The sequence below is a fragment of the Triturus cristatus genome, chromosome 9 (assembly GCF_964204655.1).
Source record: "Triturus cristatus chromosome 9, aTriCri1.1, whole genome shotgun sequence".
Taxonomy (NCBI): domain Eukaryota; kingdom Metazoa; phylum Chordata; class Amphibia; order Caudata; family Salamandridae; genus Triturus; species Triturus cristatus.
Window position 1 is genome coordinate 925,039,100 of NC_140592.1, and position 27,399 is coordinate 925,066,498.

Consider the following 27,399-nt stretch of genomic DNA (forward strand, 5'->3'; position numbering starts at 1 on the left):
TGCGTTGCACCAGCTCTGCTACTGAAACAGTGAAACTTTTTCTCCCCAAGACCAACTTTTGATGAACGGGATATAGATCGGTTCCCTCCTACCTGGATGAAGGCAACGGTCTGCACAGCAGCATCTCCAATTCCATTTTGTCACACTTGAAGGGCATCTTAAATACAATGGCTTGTCTCATCTACGGTCTGAAGAAATGTGACCACTTCAGGAACTTCAGAATCTCTTGAATCTTGACCCAAGGCCGGATGGTGAATGCTCTGTGCCCAGATCCTGCCTTGCCACAGGTTTGGACTTGGGCAAAAACAGGTACAGAGAAAAAAGTAAAAGTGGTCTACATTAGCAAATCAGGGGGAACAACCTTTACAACGCAACTTTTACAACGCACTACCTTTACAACGCATTTTTTACAACGCATAATCCATTACAACGCATGACATTACAACGCATGACACTACAACGCATTTTTAAAAACTACCTTTACAACGCATTCCATTACAACGCATACTACCATTACAACGCATACCATTACAACGCATAATATTACACTACACTATCCAACCCTTACCCTACTGTTGCACCCCCTGGAGTTAGAATAGTAATTTTTACCCCTATACTATCCAACACTTACCCTACTGATGCACCCCCTGGAGTTAGAATAGTAATTTTTACCCCTATACTATCCAACACTTACCCTACTGTTGCACCCCCTGGAGTTAGAATAGTAATTTTTACCCCTATACTATCCAACACTTACCCTACTGTTGCACCCCCTGGAGTTAGAATAGTAATTTTTACCCCTATACTATCCAACACTTACCCTACTGTTGCACCCCCTGGAGTTAGAATAGTAATTTTTACCCCTATACTATCCAACACTTACCCTACTGTTGCACCCCCTGGAGTTAGAATAGTAATTTTTACCCCTATACTATCCAACACTTACCCTACTGTTGCACCCCCTGGAGTTAGAATAGTAATTTTTACCCCTATACTATCCAACACTTACCCTACTGTTGCACCCCCTGGAGTTAGAATAGTAATTTTTACCCCTATACTATCCAACACTTACCCCACTGTTGCACCCCCTGGAGTTAGAATAGTAATTTTTACCCCTATACTATCCAACACTTACCCTACTGTTGCACCCCCTGGAGTTAGAAAAGTAACTTTTACCCCTATACTATCTAATACTTACCTTAAATGTAATTTAATATTATGCGTTGTAATGGTATGCGTTGTAAAGGTAGTATGCGTTGTAATGGAAATGCGTTGTAAAGGTATTTTTTTAAAATGCGTTGTAGTGTCATGCGTTGTAATGTCATGCGTTGTAATGGATTATGCGTTGTAAAAAATGCGTTGTAAGTGCATGCGTTGTAAAAGTGTGCGTTGTAACGTCATACATCCGCAAATCAGATAGCTAAAAAAGTGGCCCACGTTTGCAATTCGTGGCAGTTTGGAAGTTGTAAAGACATGCTGTTTAGACATTTTGGGAGGTTTAGAATTCTGCATGCATTTGTGCTTGCTGCAGGGAATATCTGTGGACATATCAGGGAAATCAAAATTACAAACCAACCCACAAGGCCATAAAACAGGCACAAATACCAGCAAAAATCGCCCCACTCAGTGGCCTGTTAAGACAAGCTCTTCTGGCACTGTCAGCTTGCCCCGTATGCCAGTCTAACCATGTCTTGACGCCACCCGTAACTGGATGTAAGGAAATCATCTAAAACTACATGCCAGCAAATAAGAATTCGTGACCTGGTGATCATTGCCCCACATGGCACCCAAAGCTTGGTGCTGCAAGTTCTTTGTAGAGCTTTGGAGACCTCATGGCCTCTAATCTCAAACTTGGATCCCAAACCAACATGGCTGTTAGTACCTATTCTTATCAACTTAGAACAAGTAGGAGACTCTTGAACTTTTTTGTTTTCTCTTACCAACCTCAAACGACCATTGTTGTTGTGTCTCTTTAGTATGACAATGCCCTCTGACCCTGGGCTCCCCATTACCAGATACAGAACAGTGCAGCACGACTTGTGTCTCCTGCCTCGCTGCTACATCAACCTAACCCTCCACACCCTACACTAGTCCCCTTATTGCATGGACAATCTCTGTCAAGGCCTTCTGTATTACTCTTTTACACTAAATGGAATGAGACCTTTTATCCCCCAGAATGACGCACCTATAACCTTGAGTGCATTCTCTGATAAAAGACTCATGTCAGTTATAAAAATCCAAAATATGACAAATCTCATCCTGAAAACGAAACATTCTCCAAGGCAATAAGACTATGGAAATCCCTTTATGTCCCCATCTGAAATTTGACTACTTATCTGACATTTTGTAAAGCTGTTAAGACGTTTCTGTGTTTCATACCTCAGAAGTACTCAATATGACGAGCATCAGAGAAACAAACCTGTCCAATACCAGACCACTACAACCGGTATTAGACCATTGTCACCCAATGGACATCAGTAAGAAACTTGGCTGAATGACCTGCTGCTACAAAACGTTGGCAGAGTGGGCATTACCAGTACAAGAAACTGGTCTCTACTTCCACATTTTCTGCTTTACCTAGGACTACGAGACTAATTTTCTCCCCCCTTCTCTTGGCTCCTCTCGTTTCTTGTTGTGCCATATCAGGGCATTTTTCTGGCTCTCACACACATCATCTACACATACGCAAAGGTTTTCCACAGCAATGCTGCCTATTCACAAAACAAAATTTCAGAGCTGCTATTCCTTCACACCTCATGAACTTAGTGGCACATCAAGCTTGATGGAGAAACCTCACAGCAAATTGTTGGCCCTCTAAAAAATTAAGTGTGGTTATATGTACCCCACCTTTGCATTCATGGGCGCACATGGTACCAGCCTCCACTTCACTGCCGCACACCATGCTAGGGCTCCCAGCCTAGAGCCCTACCTAAACCATTTCCTTTACATGTATCTTCTGTGTCATGCTTCCACAAACTCTCTGTCACATGAATGGAGCACCTCTTCATTAATTATGCAAACATGCCTTTCACTGTGCATTTATACCACATCATCCAACACTCTTCTTATGCATACATAAATGCACCAGCATGCTTCCAAAGATGAGGCAACAGCATATGAGCAGCAGTAACACACAGGGCAAAATATTCTTAAATATAGTTTATGCAGTACAGAAAGAAGGATGCAAAGTTGCTAACAGCTACATGGGACAGACGGTTTCCAGTCAAATTCTCAAAAGCTCCAGGATATACAGTTAGATTCCTCTCCTAAAAACGTGTGAAATGCACTTTAAGGAGATAAAGTTGCCCATACAAGGGAACACCCAGAAAAAAGTGACAATCATTTTGTTTAAAAAAAAAAGACTGAAATATGTTTCCAGCACTAGAAACTATTTAAACGACTGCACACAGATTATGAGATTGATTCTGAATCTATATGTTATGTGTGCAGTATTTGTATATTGAAGTGCTCAGCGATTCCTTGGTATTGGACCTGACATCTTTGGCGTGTTAACCCCCAACATTTTGCTTTCAAGGCTCCTGTTTTTGCTTACTTCATTTTCGCTGACTTTAGGACTCTGCACACTTTACTACTGTTAATGAAATGTAAAGTGCTTGTGCTCTCTGCTTTAAATATGGTAACACAGGCTCACATCCAATAGGCACATTTAATTTACTTGTAAGCCACTAGTAAAGTGGTACTACATGTACCAAGGGCCTGTAGACTAAACACTAGTAGTGGGCCAGCAGCACTCATTGGGCCACTCACATAGGTAGCCCTTTTGAACATGTCTCAGGCCTGCCATTGCAACCCATGTGGGTTTTAAATTGCCATTCCCACCTGGGAAATAAACCTTTTTGCCAGGCCTAAACCTTTATAATACATGCAAGTCACCCCTAAACAGCCAAGAGGGCAGGATAAAAGGTATTTAAAAAGCTGGACATGTACTTTTAAGTTTTGCTGTATTGACTTTATATTAGAAAATGCATGCGCTTATCTGTAAAGAGTACAGTCCCTTTTGTTTTTTTAAAACGTTTCTGAAACATCATTTCTGTTGGCTGTTCCAGGGAGAAGGACCCTCTTATTATTGCAATCAAGAATGGGGATGAGCAGGCGTTAACCAGCATAATCCAGTCTGGACGAAATCTTTCTGAGGCCAACATTGATGGCTGGCTACCAATGCATGAGGCTGCCTATTACGGCCAGCTGGGATGTCTGAAATTGCTGCTAAAAGGTTAGTAAACACAACACTGTCAAAGCTGCTGGTAATGTATTTGATATATGCGAGGAGCAGGGTATAAGGCATTTAGGATAAGGACTCCCGTTCACCACATCCATACATGGTGGTCCCTGTGAGTGGGAAAGGGATCTCTTGAAGGGTTCTTGTAATGGGAATAATGCATGAAATACTGAGACAAAAGTAGTAGGGAACATTCCAACTTCAACTCCTCTCCAAAGACTTTTTCCCAGTGATAGCCAGCAATACTTCCAGGAGACCCGATTATATTTATCAATCCATCAAGAGATCAGTGCTTACTAGAATACCCCGTGCTACTCTTTTAAGGCAATATTTTTTAATACCACTCTTTCACAGTCTAATCATTATGAAGTATGGCATTACACAATAACTGAATATTTAAAATGACTGGGTCTGTAGAGAAACTATAAATTATTTTATACTACGACATGTCATCTTCTGGTCATTTTTAGGGGTTTGGTTGCCAAAAGTCAAAACTGCAGGTGATAGAAGGATGTAAGGCTTGATTCCCCCTTTCTAACATTCTTCGGTCTCTAATAACTCACCTTTGGGCCCTTGGTTGATTGCTGGTATGAGCAAATTCAGAATCAGACATCTTCTGACAGACAGATTGTTTCTCCTATCAGATTTGGATTACGACCGTTCGAGACTCTAGGGTCTGGGATCCTGTGGTCTGTATTTTTTTGATGCTATCCTTTGAAAACTGGTTGTTGGATAGGTTTTATCTGCACTAGTCATAGATTCCCTGATGGTATGCAGTAGAATGTCAGTTTCTGGTCTGGCTAAAATATTAACTTCTTTAGACCCTCTGCATGGTGCTTTATTTGATCCTCGCCTTCACTAGTGGCTTTGGAGTTGCCCGCAAGCCGGGTTTCACTTGTTTGTGTTTTCCTAGGCTTAGGCACTTATTGACTGTCTAGTTTGGTGCTTCTCGCAGTCTATCAGTGACTTTTTGGGGGAGACTGGTCTAGATTATATTGCATTAGTCCAATGCACCAATATCAGGATTCTCTTCCACTTCTACATCATGATCTGGTTTTAGGTGTGGGAGGAAATTTTGGAACGTGGACATCTGTAAATTGATACCCTTGAGCACATCTTTGAATATGGTTGCAAATGAAATATCTTCTCTGACTATTATTGCCAAGTGTGCTGCTTTCAGAGTTATTGCTGGATATGGCCAAAAAATCATGGCCTTCTTCCAGCAGCAACTGTGCTCGGAAACACACCCTTTTTACAGTTAGCGTGGGGGTAAGGAAGGCTTCACATGGAAAATTGCTTCTACATAAAGGAAAAAAATATAATGACACCTATAAAATTCCTGATCTTATAGATGTGTATTTTTTTATGCGCAGATATTCCACACAAGTAGGGTTGGAGATAGCAGGAAAGTTAAGAAAAACATAAATTTCCATAAGCTATAAAGTAAATTTTTACTATGCGTAGGTGCATATGTGCATGAAAGCTCACATTTATAATCTTTGGTGTATTTGGCAATCATGCCCCTTGTCCTCACACCCCTTAACTGCTAAAATATTTGGTTGACCTTTAGAAATATCCTCAACATAGGTGTTAGTGGAACAACTGGACATGTGCATAGAAGTGGGCATGGACTGCTTTCTTAGCTCCTTCAACACCAACATAATTCCAATTACTGGAACAAGCATGCAGAAGTTGGAAGAGCATAAATCTGTTCAGGCACACACTGGGTCTCTCTAGATGCCCTTTAAGCAGCTACTTCAATAGTCTCCTTACCAGTGATATGTAGCTTGAGAATAGCTTTTCAGATGTAAGGTATGATTTTATAGGATAAACACGGCAAAACCTGAAGAGGAAATCTCAAATGTTTTACTGGTAGCCCATTTGGCAGCTAAAATGCAAGCAAAAGCTAACTGGCATGGGGTTTGACCTACGAAGCAGAGCTAAATATCTAGTTCCCACAGAAGGGTCTATTCATTTTTTGTGGGGGTGAAAATACAGAACTCATTCTTTTCAGAAAGTGATAGAATCTGATATCCCACGGACGCTCTAGTGAAAACTTGAGTTCATTTTATAAGGTCACCTTTTCCTTTCTGCCTGTTCTCAGTAGTTTTTCTAGTGTCTGGGGGCGGTTTAACACGCTGCAATTCCATGTATATAAAACTTGGGCATGATTATGGTAAAAGTCAGCATCTAAGAGCAAATACCACTCCTCTGAAGCACTTTCCTTCGCCCTGGGTCGTCATGATGTCTGGCCTCTTAATACCGATCCGGATGGTATCAGCAGTTCCAAGCAGTATGAGATCCTAGGGTTCACCTCACATCTGTTTACATTCACCCGGAGAATTTGGCTGATAACTCCGGGTGAAAACCCAGCCAAAAATTAGGAATTACTTGGGAAATTGGACTTGCAAATACCGATTCCTCTCTCATTTCTTAGTGGGCTTTCAGGGTCCATCTCCTAATGAGACTGATTTTCCTTCACCCAGAGTAACCGGTAATCCTCGTGTCGAGAACTCTGGGGTTGAGGAAATACTCGCACATTTTATCACTGCATAGAGTATGATGACTCAGCGGCTTTATTCATGTATAGAATTTCTATTTGCTTACCTCTGCGTCCCCACTCACGTCACTGTCAAGAGCGTATGACGTAAGCAGGTGCTTTATTGCGCCAGTCTACTCTTTCACGAGTGTTCTCTGGCCTCACGCACCCTCAGCCTGCCACACACTAGTTTGTCCTTCTCTGGAAAGAGAGGGCTGGAAACAGCTGCTCGACTCTGGAACATATGTCGCCATCCCCAAGGTACTGGCGGTTTGAACTTCGGAGACCCCTCGGTTTGTGGAACGCTGTATAGGAGCACCAAGACAGCCAGGTTATTTGACCTCCAGTGTCACGGCAGCAGACGGGTGACCCAGCTCATTGATTGTCAACTCAAAGAAATACTGAATTTATCAATATTGCCAAGTTGGTTCAAGCGCACCTTTCCTGCCTATCGTTGCTGAGCTGCTCGCTAAACTGTCTTGAGCCACGTGTTTCAGTAGTATTAATTAACGGTATAAGACCCGGACATATTTTTAAGATATTTACAATGTTTATTCCCACCTCATCTGGGATACACTGTTCTCTTCACAAAAGGTTTTGTAAAAATATTTTTAAAATATCCTCCTTCGCGCTCTCTGTCAACCCTCCCACACACACTCACGGCTTCTTGGTCTATAACCAGTGTGCTGCTAAAAATACTTTCTTATCGCATAGTTATTATCCCTTTAGGAATGTGCATGTTAACTCCACCCCCTCCACGTACAGAATATACGCGACAACTATGTTATTTATATAGCGTTCTATTTAGAACATGTCTCTAGGCACCGTGAACGTTGTAAAATAGTTAAATATTTCAATTTGTTAACTAAACCGTGAAAGGTTAGAGAAATGGGTAAGGAATATCAAAAACTCTTCCACGTATAGTTTGCCAGCAGTGCGTCCCATCAATGATCATATATATATATATGCAGGGCGGCCTCGAAACAATGGGCACGGAGCAGCCCATCCATTAACACTCCATCAAAGAAACATTGAGGCCCAATACGGGAGTAAGCACATTTCTTCACAGGCATGGCTGCGCAACGGCATCTCCTTTTCCTTACGCGTTTCGGCGATATCACTGCCTTGATCACAAATGCACAGTGCTTACGTGCGCGCCTTTTAACTTAAAAATCACGTGACAGTCACTTTCAATACAAGCCCCATGATGCATTCCACTGATGATTCTAATATATTAACCCCTTCGCTGCTAGGCCTTTTCCCCTCCTGTGCTAAGCCCTTTTTGGGCTATTTGAGGTAGTGCGCGCTTAGGCCCCTGTAACTTTTTGACCACATTAGGTATCCACGCCAAATTTGCGTCCTTTTCTTCCAACATCTTGGGGATTCTAAAGGTACCCAGGGTTTGTGGATTCTCCTAGAGGGTTCCCAGAAATTAGTCAAAATACAGCAATTTTTTTTTTTTTTGTGAAAAATGTGAAAAACGGGCTGCAAATGAAAGCTTCTGGGTTTTTCTCTGCAAATGGTATCAAAAAAGGGTTTGTGGGGCTGAAATCACAATTTCTCCAGCTTTTAGGGAATGACAGACTTTTGTTAGAAAACCAACATTTTTTACACAGTTTTGGCATTTTTCTGGGACATACCCTATTTTTGCTATTTTTTGTGCTTTCAACCTCCTTCCAGTTAACGGTAGAAAAGGGTAACAAAACAATAATGGATCCTGGAAAGCTATACATTTTTGAAAAGTAGACAAAATTCTGAATTCAGCAAGGGGTCATTTGCGTAGATCTATCAAGGTTTCTTTATAGAAATTTACAGGCAAATATAGGAAAAATTAAAAATTTGTTGAAAAAAGCAGCCTCTTGAGTCAACGTTTTTACCTGTAACTTCTTCGAATTATGACATCTCTTTGAAAGCAATGTACCGTTACATCCGGTAGACCTTCCTGGTTGTGGGGACATATAGGACTTGTAGGTTCACCAAGAGCCCAACGAACCCAGAGTAGAAAAATGAGCAGCATTTTGTAATGTTTTTTTTTTTTGGTCCGGGTATATAGCAATTATTGTGGGAAAATGTATACTTGGAAAAATCGGTATGAAAGTCACCTATGTATTTCTGAAATGGGAACATATTACAGAGTTCAGAAACAGTGCATATTTGCACATTTTCGAAATTGGGAATACTCATATTTGCATGACAATTATTGGTCATTTTTCAAAATGACTTTTTTTTTACACAATGTCTTTCATTTGGAAGGGAGAAATGCATCAAAAATCAATAGGTAATAACAGTTGCTTTACAAATTTGAACTACCCTAAGTCTCCCGAGAAAAATGGTACCTCACTTGTGTGGGTAGGCATAGTGCCCACGACAGGAACTGGCTCAAAACCTAAGGTGAACACACCACATTTTCACACTGAAAATTTACACTTTTTTTGCAAAGAGTCTAGCTGTAGTTTTTGAACCCTAGCCCTGCCGGCACCTAGGGAAACCTAGAAAACCTATACATTTTTGAAAACTAGACACCCAGGGGAATCCAGGATGGGGTGACTTGACTGCCTCCCACCATGGTCTGTTACCCAGAATCCCTTGCAAACGTAAAAAATTGACAAAAAAAACACATTTTCCCCACATTTCTGTGATGGAAAGTTCTGGAATCTGCGTGGATCCACAAATTTCCACCCACCCCGCGTTCCCCAAAGTCCTACGAGAAAAATGGTACCTCACTTGTGCGGGTCGGCCTAGTGCCCGCGACAGGAAACGGCGCAAAACGCAACGTGGTTTTGGAGTGAAAAATGACCCTTTTTTTGGAAAAGTGACTAGCTGTAGATTTTGTACCCTAGCCCTGGCGGCACCTAGGGAAACCTAGCAAACCTATACATTTTTGAAAACTAGACACCCAGGGGAATCCAGGATGGGGTGACTTGACTGCCTCCCACCATGGTCTGTTACCCAGAATCCCTTGCAAACGTAAAAAATTGACAAAAAAAACACATTTTCCCCACATTTCTGTGATGGAAAGTTCTGGAATCTGCGTGGATCCACAAATTTCCACCCACCCCGCGTTCCCCAAAGTCCTACGAGAAAAATGGTACCTCACTTGTGCGGGTCGGCCTAGTGCCCGCGACAGGAAACGGCGCAAAACGCAACGTGGTTTTGGAGTGAAAAATGACCCTTTTTTTGGCAAAGTGACTAGCTGTAGATTTTGTACCCTAGCCCTGCCGGCACCTAGGGAAACCTAGCAAACCTATACATTTCTGAAAACTAGACACCCAGGGGAATCCAGGATGGGGTGACTTGACTGCCTCCCACCATGGTCTGTTACCCAGAATCCATTGCAAACGTAAAAAATTGACAAAAAAAACAAATTTTCCCCACATTTCTGTGATGGAAAGTTCTGGAATCTGCGTGGATCCACAAATTTCCACCCACCCCGCGTTCCCCAAAGTCCTACGAGAAAAATGGTACCTCACTTGTGCGGGTCGGCCTAGTGCCCGTGACAGGAAACGGCGCAAAACGCAACGTGGTTTTGGAGTGAAAAATGACCCTTTTTTTGGCAAAGTGACTAGCTGTAGATTTTGTACCCTAGCCCTGCCGGCACCTAGGGAAACCTAGCAAACCTATACATTTTTGAAAACTAGACACCCAGGGGAATCCAGGATGGGGTGACTTGACTGCCTCCCACCATGGTCTGTTACCCAGAATCCCTTGCAAACGTAAAAAATTGACAAAAAAAACACATTTTCCCCACATTTCTGTGATGGAAAGTTCTGGAATCTGCGTGGATCCACAAATTTCCACCCACCCCGCGTTCCCCAAAGTCCTACGAGAAAAATGGTACCTCACTTGTGCGGGTCGGCCTAGTGCCCGCGACAGGAAACGGCGCAAAACGCAACGTGGTTTTGGAGTGAAAAATGACCCTTTTTTTGGCAAAGTGACTAGCTGTAGATTTTGTACCCTAGCCCTGCCGGCACCTAGGGAAACCTAGCAAACCTATACATTTTTGAAAACTAGACACCCAGGGGAATCCAGGATGGGGTGACTTGACTGCCTCCCACCATGGTCTGTTACCCAGAATCCCTTGCAAACGTAAAAAATTGACAAAAAAACCACATTTTCCCCACATTTCTGTGATGGAAAGTTCTGGAATCTGCGTGGATCCACAAATTTCCACCCACCCCGCGTTCCCCAAAGTCCTACGAGAAAAATGGTACCTCACTTGTGCGGGTCGGCCTAGTGCCCGCGACAGGAAACGGCGCAAAACGCAACGTGGTTTTGGAGTGAAAAATGACCCTTTTTTTGGCAAAGTGACTAGCTGTAGATTTTGTACCCTAGCCCTGCCGGAACCTAGGGAAACCTAGCAAACCTATACATTTTTGAAAACTAGACAACCAGGGGAATCCAGGATGGGGTGACTTGACTGCCTCCCACCATGGTCTGTTACCCAGAATCCCTTGCAAACGTAAAAAATTGACAAAAAAAAACACATTTTCCCCACATTTCTGTGATGGAAAGTTCTGGAACCTGCGTGGATCCACAAATTTCCACCCACTCCGCGTTCCCCAAAGTCCTACAAGAAAAATGGTACCTCACTTGTGCGGGTCGGCCTGGTGCCCGCAACAGGAAACGGCGCAAAACGCAACGTGGTTTTGGAGTGAAAAATGACCCTTTTTTTGGCAAAGTGACTAGCTGTAGATTTTGTACCCTAGCCCTGCCGGCACCTAGGGAAACCTAGCAAACCTATACATTTCTGAAAACTAAACACCCAGGGGAATCCAGGATGGGGTGACTTGACTGCCTCCCACCAGGGTCTGTTACCCAGAATCCCTTGCAAACGTAAAAAATTGACAAAAAAAACACATTTTCCCCACATTTCTGTGATGGAAAGTTCTGGAATCTGCGTGGATCCACAAATTTCCACCCACCCCGCGTTCCCCAAAGTCCTACGAGAAAAATGGTACCTCACTTGTGCGGGTCGGCCTAGTGCCTGCGACAGGAAACGGCGCAAAACGCAACGTGGTTTTGGAGTGAAAAATGACCCTTTTTTTGGCAAAGTGACTAGCTGTAGATTTTGTACCCTAGCCCTGCCGGCAACTAGGGAAACCTAGCAAACCTATACATTTTTGAAAACTAGACACCCAGGGGAATCCAGGATGGGGTGACTTGACTGCCTCCCACCATGGTCTGTTACCCAGAATCCCTTGCAAACGTACAAAATTGACAAAAAAAACACATTTTCCCCACATTTCTGTGATGGAAAGTTCTGGAACCTGCGTGGATCCACAAATTTCCACCCACCCCGCGTTCCCCAAAGTCCTACGAGAAAAATGGTACCTCACTTGTGCGGGTCGGCCTAGTGCCCGCAACAGGAAATGGCGCAAAACGCAAAGTGGTTTTGGAGTGAAAAATGACCCTTTTTTTGGCAAAGTGACTAGCTGTAGATTTTGTACCCTAGCCCTGCCGGCACCTAGGGAAACCTAGCAAACCTATACATTTCTGAAAACTAGACACCCGGCGGCTTCCAGGGAGGTATGGCTTGCGTGGATCCCCCAACGTTTCCTTACCCAGAATCCCCTGCAAACCTCAATTTTTGCCCAAAAAATCACTTTTTTCACACATTTTGGGGTGGGAAAGTAGTGGCATCACCGGGCTCACACAAATTTACCACCACCCAGCGTTCCCCCAGGTCTCCCGGTACAAATGGTGCCTCACTTGTGTGGGAGGCCCAAGTACCTGCGGCAGGCAAGGGCCCCAAACGTAGTGAGGCGACATCAAGATGGCCTATCGCCAAACCACCTGGTTTTGCAAGGGGGGTCACTTTGGTTTTTGGCCCGGTGCGCGGCGGCCATCTAGGGAAACCTACCAAACCCAGGCATTTTTGAAAACTAGACACCCGGCGGCTTCCAGGGAGGTATGGCTTGCGTGGATCCCCCAACGTTTCCATACCCAGAATCCCCTGCAAACCTCAAATTTTGCTAAAAAAATCACTCTTTTTCACACATTTTGGGGTGGGAAAGTAGTGGCATCACCGGGCTCACACAAATTTACCACCACCCAGCGTTCCCCCAGGTCTCCCGGTAAAAATGGTGCCTCACTTGTGTGGGAGGCCCAAGTACCCGCGGCAGGCAAGGGCCCCAAACGTAGTGAGGCGACATCAAGATGGCCTATCGCCAAACCACCTGGTTTTGCAAGGGGGGTCACTTTGGTTTTTGGCCCGGTGCGCGGCGGCCATCTAGGGAAACCTACCAAACCCAGGCATTTTTGAAAACTAGACACCCGGCGGCTTCCAGGGAGGTATGGCTTGCGTGGATCCCCCAACGTTTCCTTACCCAGAATCCCCTGCAAACCTCATTTTTTGCTCAAAAAATCACTTTTTTCACACATTTTGGGGTGGGAAAGTAGTGGCATCACCGCGCTCACACAAATTTACCACCACCCAGCGTTCCCCCAGGTCTCCCGGTAAAAATGGTGCCTCACTTGTGTGGGAGGCCCAAGTACCCGCGGCAGGCAAGGGCCCCAAACGTAGTGAGGCGACATCAAGATGGCCTATCGCCAAACCACCAGGTTTTGCAAGGGGGGTCACTTTGGTTTCTGGCCCGGTGCGCGGCGGCCATCTAGGGAAACCTAGCAAACCCAGGCATTTTTGAAAACTAGACACCCGGCGGCTTCCAGGGAGGTATGGCTTGCGTGGATCCCCCAACGTTTCCTTACCCAGAATCCCCTGCAAACCTCAATTTTTGCTCAAAAAATCACTTTTTTCACACATTTTGGGGTGGGAAAGTAGTGGCATCACCGGGCTCACACAAATTTACCACCACCCAGCGTTCCCCCAGGTCTCCCGGTAAAAATGGTGCCTCACTTGTGTGGGAGGCCCAAGTACCCGCGGCAGGCAAGGGCCCCAAACGTAGTGAGGCGACATCAAGATGGCCTATCGCCAAACCACCTGGTTTTGCAAGGGGGGTCACTTTGGTTTTTGGCCCGGTGCGCGGCGGCCATCTAGGGAAACCTACCAAACCCAGGCATTTTTGAAAACTAGACACCCGGCGGCTTCCAGGGAGGTATGGCTTGCGTGGATCCCCCAACGTTTCCTTACCCAGAATCCCCTGCAAACCTCATTTTTTGCTCAAAAAATCACTTTTTTCACACATTTTGGGGTGGGAAAGTAGTGGCATCACCGGGCTCACACAAATTTACCACCACCCAGCGTTTCCCCAGGTCTCCCGGTAAAAATGGTGCCTCACTTGTGTGGGAGGCCCAAGTACCCGCGGCAGGCAAGGGCCCCAAACGTAGTGAGGCGACATCAAGATGGCCTATCGCCAAACCACCAGGTTTTGCAAGGGGGGTCACTTTGGTTTTTGGCCCGGTGCGCGGCGGCCATCTAGGGAAACCTAGCAAACCCAGGCATTTTTGAAAACTAGACACCCGGCGGCTTCCAGGGAGGTATGGCTTGCGTGGATCCCCCAACGTTTCCTTACCCAGAATCCCCTGCAAACCTCAATTTTTGCTCAAAAAATCACTTTTTTCACACATTTTGGGGTGGGAAAGTAGTGGCATCACCGGGCTCACACAAATTTACCACCACCCAGTGTTCCCCCAGGTCTCCCGGTAAAAATGGTGCCTCACTTGTGTGGGAGGCCCAAGTACCCGCGGCAGGCAAGGGCCCCAAACGTAGTGAGGCGACATCAAGATGGCCTATCGCCAAACCACCTGGTTTTGCAAGGGGGGTCACTTTGGTTTTTGGCCCGGTGCGCGGCGGCCATCTAGGGAAACCTACCAAACCCAGGCATTTTTGAAAACTAGACACCCGGCGGCTTCCAGGGAGGTATGGCTTGCGTGGATCCCCCAACGTTTCCTTACCCAGAATTCCCTGCAAACCTCAATTTTTGCTCAAAAAATCACTTTTTTCACACATTTTGGGGTGGGAAAGTAGTGGCATCACCGGGCTCACACAAATTTACCACCACCCAGCGTTCCCCCAGGTCTCCCGGTAAAAATGGTGCCTCACTTGTGTGGGAGGCCCAAGTACCCGCGGCAGGCAAGGGCCCCAAACGTAGTGAGGCGACATCAAGATGGCCTATCGCCAAACCACCAGGTTTTGCAAGGGGGGTCACTTTGGTTTTTGGCCCGGTGCGCGGCGGCCATCTAGGAAAACCTAGCAAACCCAGGCATTTTTGAAAACTAGACACCCGGCGGCTTCCAGGGAGGTATGGCTTGCGTGGATCCCCCAACGTTTCCTTACCCAGAATCCCCTGCAAACCTCAATTTTTGCTCAAAAAATCACTTTTTTCACACATTTTGGGGTGGGAAAGTAGTGGCATCACCGGGCTCACACAAATTTACCACCACCCAGCGTTCCCCCAGGTCTCCCGGTAAAAATGGTGCCTCACTTGTGTGGGAGGCCCAAGTACACGCGGCAGGCAAGGACAACAAACGTAGTGAGGCAACATCAACATTGCCTATCCCAAATGTCGCCTCACTACGTTTGTGTTCCTTGCCTGCCGCGGGTACTTGGGCCTCCCACACAAGTGAGGCACCATTTTTACCGGGATACCTGGGGGAACGCTGGGTGGTGGTAAATTTGTGTGAGCCCGGTGATGCCACTACTTTCCCACCCCAAAATGTGTGAAAAAAGTGATTTTTTGAGCAAAAAATGAGGTTTGCAGGGGATTCTGGGTAAGGAAACGTTGGGGGATCCACGCAAGCCATACCTCCCTGGAAGCCGCCGGGTGTCTAGTTTTCAAAAATGCCTGGGTTTGGTAGGTTTCCCTAGATGGCCGCCGCGCACCGGGCCAAAAACCAAAGTGACCCCCCTTGCAAAACCAGGTGGTTTGGCGATAGGCCATCTTGATGTCGCCTCACTACGTTTGGGGCCCTTGCCTGCCGCGGGTACTTGGGCCTCCCACACAAGTGAGGCACCATTTTTACCGGGAGACCTGGGGGAACGCTGGGTGGTGGTAAATTTGTGTGAGCCCGGTGATGCCACTACTTTCCCACCCCAAAATGTGTGAAAAAAGTGATTTTTTGAGCACAAATTGAGGTTTGCAGGGGATTCTGGGTAAGGAAACGTTGGGGGATCCACGCAAGCCATACCTCCCTGGAAGCCGCCGGGTGTCTAGTTTTCAAAAATGCCTGGGTTTGCTAGGTTTCCCTAGATGGCTGCCGCGCACCGGGCCAAAAACCAAAGTGACCCCCCTTGCAAAACCAGGTGGTTTGGCGATAGGCCATCTTGATGTCGCCTCACTACGTTTGGGGCCCTTGCCTGCCGCGGGTACTTGGGCCTCCCACACAAGTGAGGCACCATTTTTACCGGGAGACCTGGGGGAACGCTGGGTGGTGGTAAATTTGTGTGAGCCCGGTGATGCCACTACTTTCCCACCCCAAAATATGTGAAAAAAGTGATTTTTTGAGCAAAAATTGAGGTTTGCAGGGGATTCTGGGTAAGGAAACGTTGGGGGATCCACGCAAGCCATACCTCCCTGGAAGCCGCCGGGTGTCTAGTTTTCAAAAATGCCTGGGTTTGGTAGGTTTCCCTAGATGGCCGCCGCGCACCGGGCCAAAAACCAAAGTGACCCCCCTTGCAAAACCAGGTGGTTTGGCGATAGGCCATCTTGATGTTGCCTCACTACGTTTGGGGCCCTTGCCTGCCGCGGGTACTTGGGCCTCCCACACAAGTGAGGCACCATTTTTACCGGGAGACCTGGGGGAACGCTGGGTGGTGGTAAATTTGTGTGAGCCCGGTGATGCCACTACTTTTCCACCCCAAAATGTGTGAAAAAAGTGATTTTTTGAGCAAAATTTGAGATTTGCAGGGGATTCTGGGTAAGGAAACGTTGGGGGATCCACGCAAGCCATACCTCCCTGGAAGCCGCCGGGTGTCTAGTTTTCAAAAATGCCTGGGTTTGCTAGGTTTCCCTAGATGGCCGCCGCGCACCGGGCCAAAAACCAAAGTGACCCCCCTTGCAAAACCAGGTGGTTTGGCGATAGGCCATCTTGATGTCGCCTCACTACGTTTGGGGCCCTTGCCTGCCGCGGGTACTTGGGCCTCCCACACAAGTGAGGCACCATTTTTACCGGGAGACCTGGGGGAACGCTGGGTGGTGGTAAATTTGTGTGAGCCCGGTGATGCCACTACTTTCCCACCCCAAAATGTGTGAAAAAAGTGATTTTTTGAGCAAAATTTGAGGTTTGCAGGGGATTCTGGGTAAGGAAACGTTGGGGGATCCACGCAAGCCATACCTCCCTGGAAGCCGCCGGGTGTCTAGTTTTCAAAAATGCCTGGGTTTGGTAGGTTTCCCTAGATGGCCGCCGCGCACCGGGCCAAAAACCAAAGTGACCCCCCTTGCAAAACCAGGTGGTTTGGCGATAGGCCATCTTGATGTCGCCTCACTACGTTTGGGGCCCTTGCCTGCCGCGGGTACTTGGGCCTCCCACACAAGTGAGGCACCATTTTTACCGGGAGACCTGGGGGAACGCTGGGTGGTGGTAAATTTGTGTGAGCCCGGTGATGCCACTACTTTCCCACCCCAAAATGTGTGAAAAAAGTGATTTTTTGAGCAAAATTTGAGGTTTGCAGGGGATTCTGGGTAAGGAAACGTTGGGGGATCCACGCAAGCCATACCTCCCTGGAAGCCGCCGGGTGTCTAGTTTTCAAAAATGCCTGGGTTTGCTAGGTTTCCCTAGATGGCCGCCGCGCACCGGGCCAAAAACCAAAGTGACCCCCCTTGCAAAACCAGGTGGTTTGGCGATAGGCCATCTTGATGTCGCCTCACTACGTTTGGGGCCCTTGCCTGCCGCGGGAACTTGGGCCAACCAACACAAGTGAGGCACCATTTTTACCGGGAGACCTGGGGGAACGCTGGGTGGTGGTAAATTTGTGTGAGCCCGGTGATGCCACTACTTTCCCACCCCAAAATGTGTGAAAAAAGTGATTTTTTGAGCAAAATTTGAGGTTTGCAGGGGATTCTGGGTAAGGAAACGTTGGGGGATCCACGCAAGCCATACCTCCCTGGAAGCCGCCGGGTGTCTAGTTTTCAAAAATGCCTGGGTTTGCTAGGTTTCCCTAGATGGCCGCCGCGCACCGGGCCAAAAACCAAAGTGACCCCCCTTGCAAAACCAGGTGGTTTGGCGATAGGCCATCTTGATGTCGCCTCACTACGTTTGGGGCCCTTGCCTGCCGCGGGTACTTGGGCCTCCCACACAAGTGAGGCACCATTTTTACCGGGAGACCTGGGGGAACGCTGGGTGGTGGTAAATTTGTGTGAGCCCGGTGATGCCACTACTTTCCCACCCCAAAATGTGTGAAAAAAGTGATTTTTTGAGCAAAATTTGAGGTTTGCAGGGGATTATGGGTAAGGAAACGTTGGGGGATCCACGCAAGCCATACCTCCCTGGAAGCCGCCGGGTGTCTAGTTTTCAAAAATGCCTGGGTTTGCTAGGTTTCCCTAGATGGCCGCCGCGCACCGGGCCAAAAACCAAAGTGACCCCCCTTGCAAAACCAGGTGGTTTGGCGATAGGCCATCTTGATGTCGCCTCACTACGTTTGGGGCCCTTGCCTGCCGCGGGTACTTGGGCCTCCCACACAAGTGAGGCACCATTTTTACCAGGAGACCTGGGGGAACGCTGGGTGGTGGTAAATTTGTGTGAGCCCGGTGATGCCACTACTTTCCCACCCCAAAATGTGTGAAAAAAGTGATTTTTTGAGCAAAATTTGAGGTTTGCAGGGGATTCTGGGTAAGGAAACGTTGGGGGATCCACGCAAGCCATACCTCCCTGGAAGCCGCCGGGTGTCTAGTTTTCAAAAATGCCTGGGTTTGGTAGGTTTCCCTAGATGGCCGCCGCGCACCGGGCCAAAAACCAAAGTGACCCCCCTTGCAAAACCAGGTGGTTTGGCGATAGGCCATCTTGATGTCGCCTCACTACGTTTGGGGCCCTTGCCTGCCGCGGGTACTTGGGCCTCCCACACAAGTGAGGCACCATTTTTACCGGGAGACCTGGGGGAACGCTGGGTGGTGGTAAATTTGTGTGAGCCCGGTGATGCCACTACTTTCCCACCCCAAAATGTGTGAAAAAAGTGATTTTTTGGGCAAAAAATGAGGATTGCAGGGGATTCTGGGTAAGGAAACGTTGGGGGATCCACGCAAGCCATACCTCCCTGGAAGCCGCCGGGTGTCTAGTTTTCAGAAATGCGTGGGTTGGAAAGGTTTCCCTAGATGGCCGCCGAGCCCTGGGCAAAAAACCAAAGTAACCCCCCTTGCAAAACCAGATTACCTATTGTTACTACAGCGTGAGAATTTAGGAATAATACTGCAAAGAAAATGTGGCAGACAATTTGAGGTTTACAGGACAATGGGGATAAAAAATATTTTTCAAATCACTAGAGAGACATCACCATGAACTCCCAAGGGTTTTCGACAATATCTACAGTTGGTGGGTTATTCTTACATGGAAAGTGTACCTTGGCAGAGAAACAAAAGACAAAGATTCCTGCACAACCATCTATTCCTCAAACACACACACATACTGGTTGGATTTGGCACGAGGGCAAGTCATGGTTCAGTGTATTAAATTTTATTAACAAGAGATTTCACAAAAATGAAATGCACTGTCAATAATTAAATTCACAAAAAACCAAACCAATGACTTGCAGCTCGTGAGCTGTAAAGCCACGTCAAGGCACCAACCGCTTTACAGGCCATTCACACACCTTTCATACGTGATACAAACAAGACCATTCGCACCACCAGGTACAAAAGCAACACAGTACAAAAATCACCAAAAAGGGACAAGGTACACCCTGCTTCAGAAAGACAAATATTACTGCACAGTCATCTAACCCGCAAGCACACACACATACTGGTTGGATTTGGCACGAGGGTGAGTGATGGTTCAGTAGATAAAATTGTATTACCAAGTGATTTCACAAAACATGAAATGCACTGGTAATAATTGAAAGGGCAAGAAACTGAACCATTGACTCACAGCTCCTGAGCTGTAAAGCCACGACAAGGCACCAACCTCTTTACAGGCCATTCATACACCTTTCATACGTGTGAGACATACAAAACCATTCACACCGCCAGCCGCGGGCCCATCACATAACAAAACTCACACCAGCACACAGCGCCATTCAAGGGCCCATCACTTTCACACGCCCACAATCCAGACACAGCAACTACACAGGCTGAAGGATTGCGTGGAGTGGCACTCAGCTAGCAGTGTGTGTAGTGACCAGCAGAAAGTCACTACTCACACACAGCCAGCCAAGCACCAGTCGACACACACCGCTAGCCAAACGCCAGTCCACGCACACCGCTAGCCAAGCGCCAGTCCAGGCACACCGCCATCCAATCGCCAGTCCAGGCACACCGGCAGCCAATCGCCAATCCACCTACACCGCCAGCCAAGCTCCAGTCCACGGACACCACCAGCCAAGCACCAGTCCGCACACACCACCAGTCCACGCACACCGCCAGCCAAGTACCAGTCCACGCACACCGCCAGCCAAGCACCATTCCACGCACACCGCCAGCCAAGCTCCAGTCCACGCACACCACCAGCCAAGCTCCAGTCCACGGACACCACCAGCCAAGCTCCAGTCCACGGACACCACCAGCCAAACACCAGTCCGCACACACCACCAGTCCACACACACCGGCAGCCAAGTAACAGTCCACGCACACCGCCAGCTAAGCACCATTCCACGCACACCGCCAGCCAAGCACCATTCCACGCACACCACCAGCCAAGCACCATTCCACGCACACCACCAGCCACGCACCAGTCCACGCACACCGCCAGTCCATGCACACCGCCAGTCCACGCACACCGTCAGCCAAGCCCCATTCCACGCACACCACCAACCAAGTGCCAGTCCACACACACCAACAGCCAAGCGCAAGCCTACACACACCGCCATCACATTTTGGATTTTTTTAGAAAAAAATAAAAACACAAACAAATTGCAAATAGATACAAATCTTCTAACAGAAAATCAGCAACTAAATACATTGCACTAACACCAACCTTGAAACAGAATCATATTTTCCAAAGAATACAGACCAGGCAGTTCACTTTACCACTCATGAATGTTCCCAGAAATTTTTACGCGTGTGGTACGCTCTGAAACAAGCAGAGAGACACAGTGCAGGATGAGAGGGACAATCGGGGCAGTACATACGACTCTCCTTCCGCAAACCTCTTCGCCAACAGACTCTACATCTCCTACTGGGAAAATCTTTTGCGGGTGTGGGAGGAATGTGATCTGGAAAGTGGCGTTCTTTCAATCTAGCAACATCCTCCAGCAGTCCAACTCTAGGAACACTTGCCTGTTCCACTACAACAAGGCTGCCTATTACAGACTCCTGAAACTTAGCAAAAGTCATCTTTGACTCAGGGCAAGAATCCTGGAACACAACAAAAGCATTAAACATTGCCATGTGGAAAAGATGGATAGCCAACTTCTTGTACCAAATGTAAGCCTTACGAAGAGCAGTGTAAGGTTCCAACCTCTGATCTACTCTGTCAACACCACCCATGTGCCTATTATAGTCTAAAATGCACACAGGTTTGCGCGCTTCAGCGACCTGACCCCAAACAGTCACAGGTGCAGTGCTTTCATCATGGATGGAAGTCAGCATGTATACATCTCTCCTGTCTGTAAACTTCACAGCAAGAAGCTCCTGGCAACGCAACGCACTGCACTGTCCCCGCACAAGCTTTTGACACACAAGTTCTTTCGGGAAACCTTTACGGTTAGAGCGGATTGTGCCACAAGCAAGAGTGTCCACTTTGGCCAATTCCCTGAACAACAGCACACCAGTGTAGAAGTTATCTACATATAAATGGTGGCCTTTGTTAAAAAATCCTCTACCAAGTTCCCAAACAATTTTCTCAGTCACTCCAAAAGTGGACGGACAACCAGGGAGGTTAAACCTAGATTCCTTACCGGTGTACACCCTGAAAATAGAGACATATCCAGTCCTACTGTCACACAGCATATACAGCTTTATTCCATAGCGTGCCCTCTTACTAGGAATGTATTGCCTAAAAACCAAGCGGCCCTTGAACAACACCAAAGACTCATCCACTGCAATTTCTCTACCAGGGGCATAAATCTCAGAAAATCGATCAACAAAGTGATCAAGGACAGGCCTAATCTTAAAAAGACGGTCACAATCAGGGTGATCTCGTGGCAACGCTAAACCATTATCAACAAAGTGCATCATCCGAAGCAGAAGCAAATACCTGTCACGAGTCATGACTGCTGGAAAAATAGACGTTGCCATCAAGGGACTGCTAGACCAATATGAAGCCAATGATGGCTTCCTTAGCAAGCCCATCAAAAAAGTTAAACCCAAGAACTTCTTCATCTCTTCCAGATTTGTGGGAGTCCACCGGGTAGCTCTAGAGTGGGGCTTAAGACTGGCACTGTTGTCCCTCAAAAACTGTTCGGCATACAAATTAGTCTGCTCAACAATCTCTGCCAAAAACACATCGTCCATAAACAACTGAAAAAAATTTACAGGCAAAAAGTTCTCAGTATTCACTCTAGACCCTGGAACACCAGTAAACTCTGGAAATTCCGGCTGCACCATGCCAGGGGCAACCCAGAGGTCATCACTTTCAACGGGAAGACTTGCAGCCCCAGCCTGCAGCCCAGATGCCTCTTGCCGCACTACACCAACGGGAAGTCTTGCAGCCCCAGGCTGCAGCCCAGATGCCTCTTGCCGCACTATCGGCACATCAATCTCCTCCTCTAACACAGGCACTTCATCCGCACTAAGAGTATCTTCATCATCCGATGACTCCATACGGAGAGACAACTCACTGCCAGAATCGTCCCCTGCCTCCTCTCCCTCAGATGCAGAGTCAGTCTCTGAACCAATATCAGAGGAAGACTCAAACAGCAAACCAACAACCTGCTGAGCAGTCATCCTGCGGCTAGCCATTATACTTACTAAGATAGAAGACTGCACAAACAAGTCAACAACAACCAACAATGTGCAAACAAAGTAAGTAAAGAAATGTGTACCTTTATCACAAAGATCAATGTACTCAAAAACTATACAATCCAATTACAAGAGACAGCTGCACTCACCAGAAACCAACTCTGCAGTGACACAGCAAAAACCAACGATATCAAACTAGAAAGAAGAAAAAAAAACAAATTACTCACAAGACAACAAAATACACATCGAGCACCAATGCAAAAAGTTTTTGACACTCAAAAACCAAACATACTGCTATTATTACACCATTTGCAAAACAGGCAGAGAAATCAAACACATTTACATTGTACAAAAATAAGTCTCTTACCAAACTACACAAACAGCAGAACCACCAGTCACAACACTGCAACGTGAAATGAAGAAAAGCCTTCACCTAGAACAAAAAAGTAAACAAAAAAAAAACATTACAATTGGAATTCACAAAAAATATAACAATAAACATTATAACATGCTATGTCACTACCCAAATGGTCAATCGGGTTGTGTGCCAGAAAACAAATTACACCCTGGAAGCGAGGGGTCACTTCTATTTTTATTTGAACTAATTCCCTGGTGTCTAGTGGCCTTTTCTGCCCCCCCCTGGGAGCAGACACGGCGAAAAAATAAAACCTATCTGCCCCCAGAGGGGGCAGAAAAATCTACAAAATAATTAGGGGCCCAAGGAAGCGACCCTTGCCCAAGGGGTCGCTTCCTACAACAAAAATTAGATCCCTGGTGTCTAGTGGGCTTTTCTGCCCCCCCCCCTGGGAGCAGAAACGGCAAAAAAATAACACCGATCTGCCCCCAGAGGGGGCAGAAAAGTCTTCAAAAAATTTAGGGGGCCAAGGAAGCGACCCTTGCCCAAGGGGTCGCTTCCTACAATAATAATAAGATCCCTGGTGTCTAGTGGGCTTTTCTGCCCCCCCCCCCTAGGAGCAGAAACGGCAAAATAATGACACCGATCTGCCCCCAGAGGGGGCAGAAAAGTCTTTCAAAAATTTGTGGGCCCAAGGAAGCGACCCTTGCCCAAGGGGTCGCTTCCTACAATAATAATAAGATCCCTGGTGTCTAGTGGGCTTTTCTGCCCCCCCTGGGAGCAGAAACGGCAAAACAAACGACACCGATCTGTACCCAGAGGGGGCAGAAAAGTCTTCAAACAATTTAGGGCCCCAAGGAAGCGACCCTTGCTCAAGGGGTCGCTTCCTACATAAATAATGATATCCCTGGTGTCTAGTGGGCTTTTCTGCCCCCCCTGGGAGCAGAAACGGCGAAAAAAACCCACCGATCTGCCCCCAGAGGGGGCAGAAAAGTCTTATAATAATATATGGCCCCCAGGAAGCGACCCTTACCCAAAATAAAATAAAACACATCCCTGGTGTCTAGTGGGGCATCCCTGCTCCACGATCGCGACGCTGTGCGCGATCGTGGAGCAGGAATGCCCTGTATTGAGACATCGGGGGAGAGGAAATACTCTTTCCTCTCCCCCGATGCCTCAATACTACAAATTTCACCGCCGCGGCCCCCACCGGACTACAAAACCTACCTCTGCTCCCTTGGACGCGCTGGAAGAAATGGATTCCAGCGCGTCCAACGCTTCCTGGTTCCGTCATGAGCACTGCCCAACCGATGCTCATGACGGAACCGTTCCGTCATGAGCATCGAAGGGGTTAAATGGAATCTGAATAGACCCTCGTTCTTGTTAAATGTTTTTAAGTTCTTATATAGTGCAAACATCAAGTGTTCTAGTGGGATTATTCACTCACGCTGCCCAGTGAATATTTCTCTGGCAGAGTGCACACTCACACATGTCCTGTTTGTCTTGTGATAATGTCCGTTCTCCGGCACGATCAGACTGAGAAATAATCCCACTCTGAATTCCTTCCTCGAACGCTGCACTTTTGCTGTAGTAGCAATTCCTTGATTTGGCTTGCAGCGACGAGTGAGTCATGCTCCCAATTAGAAATCACATCATCAGCCTCCCAGTACAGGAGCCCCCCCAACCCTGCAGGGCGGCCTCGAAACAATGGGCACGGAGCAGCCCATCCATTAACACTCCATCAAAGAAGCATTGAGGCCCAATACCGGAGTAAGCACATTTATTCACAGGCATGGCTGCGCAACGGCATCTCCTTGTCCTTACGCGTTTCGGCGATATTGCCTTGATCAACGAAACGCGTAAGGAAAAGGAGATGCTGTTGCGCAGCCATGCCTGTGAATAAATGTGCTTACTCCGGTATTGGGCCTAAATGTTCCTTTGATGGAATATATATATATATATATATATATATATATATATATATATATATATATATTAGAATTGGGGGGGTTGGCACAGGTAGGTACTTGTGACAAATAGGGACTCTCGCCTCTAGTCAGGGTAAAGGGGTACACTCCTAAAATAACCCCTGCTCATCCCCTTGGTAGCTGGGCACAGGCAGACAGGCTTATCTCAGAGGCAGTGTGTAAAGCATTTGCGAACACATACAATAATCGAGTGACAACACTACAGAGGGACACCACACCAGTTTTATATAAAAAATAAGTATTCTTTATATAGATTTACCACAAGACCATAAACGACAAAAATCCACAATACTGTTACTTTAAAATGGTAGTATTTAGCTTAGTTCTCTTTAGTTCTAAAATGCGACACTTTAAGTCAATGTACCTTTAGATGCGACACGCAGGGCAACGAAAGTGTTGCAACAATGTTGATGCGATGAAAGTTTGGTGCAAAGAATTAAGACGTGAAGATCTTCCTGATGCTGCACGCTTCTCCGATGTTGCGTGAGATCTTGTCTCGATGCGTCAGCTGCAGCGGCGACACCCTTGTCCAGTGATGCGACGACAACAGCTTTGACGACGACACTCTTCTCCGATGTTGCAAGGCGCTTTTCTGGATGTGGTGCAATATGACAGCTACAGCGGCAACATCCAAGATGCGACGACAGCAGAAGCGACGGTGACACGCTTCTTCCTCGAGGCGAGACACTTCTCGTGATGCGGTGCGATGAGACAGCCCCAGCGGCTGCGAAGGCGACACGCTTCTTCGGCGTTGCGAGACGCTTCTCTTGATGCGGTGCAATACGACAGCTACAGCGGCGACATACACGATGCGACGGTAGCAGCAGCGACGGCGACACGGTTCTTCCTCTTGAGTCGCGCTTCCAGCTCCTTACGACACGCAGTCCCTCAGAAGGCCCAAAACAGCCGCAGGCCCTTCCAACGAACTCTTGGGGAGCTGGTGGTTGAAGTCTGTTGTCCCTGAAACTTCACCAGGAGGCAAGCTCTTCTCTCAAGCCCTTGGACATTCTTACAAATTGAAATAAGCACACAAGGTCTCTTCTCCTTTCTTTGGCAGTCAGGCAAACCACTGCAGGCCAATCCCCCAAGCAGCACTTCAGCTTAAGGATAGTCTCTCCTCAGTTTCTTCAGGTTCCGCTCCTCAGTAAAGGTTTCTTCTTGTTCCAAAAGTGATCTAAATTCTTGGGATCAGGGTCCCACTACTTATACCCCAAAAACCTTTGTCCTCTGAGGGCAGAGGGGCCTTTGCCTAGTCCAAACCAGTTCTGGTCAGTTCTGGAGCACTTTGTTTACATGACTCCTTCTTTCCTTTCAGAGTGCAGGGCAGAGACATCAGACGCACCACAGGAGGTGGAGCCAGCATTGTGGAGGGATGGCACAGCCCTATTCAGGTCCAAGGTGCAACTCCTCCCTCCCATCTAGAAGCAGATCTCTCTATTCACCACTGGGCTACCTCACCCTGTCTCCTGGAATTCCCCAGCCCTGTCACTCAAACTCCAGACAAGCAATACACAACCTAGCAGAGGCAGGCTTGGACATTTAAGCAAGAAAATACCTGCTTTCTAAAAGTGGTATTTTCAAACACAGAATGTTAAAACCAATTTCAATAAAATATGTATTTTATCATTCTGAGTTCAGGTATACTAAATTCGAATTTCTTCTACGTTCCCTGAGTCAGTTAAGATTAGAAGATGTAATAATCTAAACTGCCTATTCTGGCCTGTGGAGAACAGGTAGGCTTGCCATAGTGAAAAACGAAAAGGGCTGTAATTCACTATTAGAACATGCCACACACCAGGGCATGTCCTTCCTTATCCTTACAATGCACCCTGCCCTTGGGCCTACCATAGGGGTGTCTGATATGAAGAAAAGGGAAGGTTTAGGGACTGACAAGTGGATGCATTTTCCCAGTCAGCATGACAGTACCAGACTGCACGCAGGTTCTGCAATGGCAGGCCTTAGACACACTTTTACAGGCTGCTTCTGTGGGTGGCACAACCAGTGCTGCAAGCCTAACAGCAGTATTTAGATTACCAGCCCTGGGCCCTCCTGGTGCACTGTACTAGGGTCTGACAGGTAAACCAAACCAGCTAATCATGGAGTCACTAATCCATTCATCAATTTACAATATGGAGAGCATATGCACTTTAGCACTGATCAGCAGTGGTAAAGTGCCCAGAGTCATAAAATAGCCAACAACAGGTCAGAAAAAATATAGGAGGAAGGCAAAAAGTTTAGGGATGACCCTGCAAAAAGGGCCAAGTCCAACAATATATATATACATATATATATATATATATATATATATATATATATATATATATATCAAGCTC

The 27,399-nt window shown here is 46.9% G+C and overlaps 1 protein-coding gene across 1 annotated transcript in view; it reads left to right on the top strand.

Moving 5' to 3' along the window:
* ASB2 (ankyrin repeat and SOCS box containing 2) overlaps positions 1–27,399 on the top strand; it is a 274,707-nt gene that overhangs the window by 125,981 nt on the left and 121,327 nt on the right. Inside the window, exon 4 of the mRNA XM_085626478.1 lies at positions 4,068–4,234. Within this exon, the coding sequence (XP_085482604.1) occupies positions 4,068–4,234 (167 nt within the window). The remainder of the gene's footprint in view (positions 1–4,067; positions 4,235–27,399) is intronic.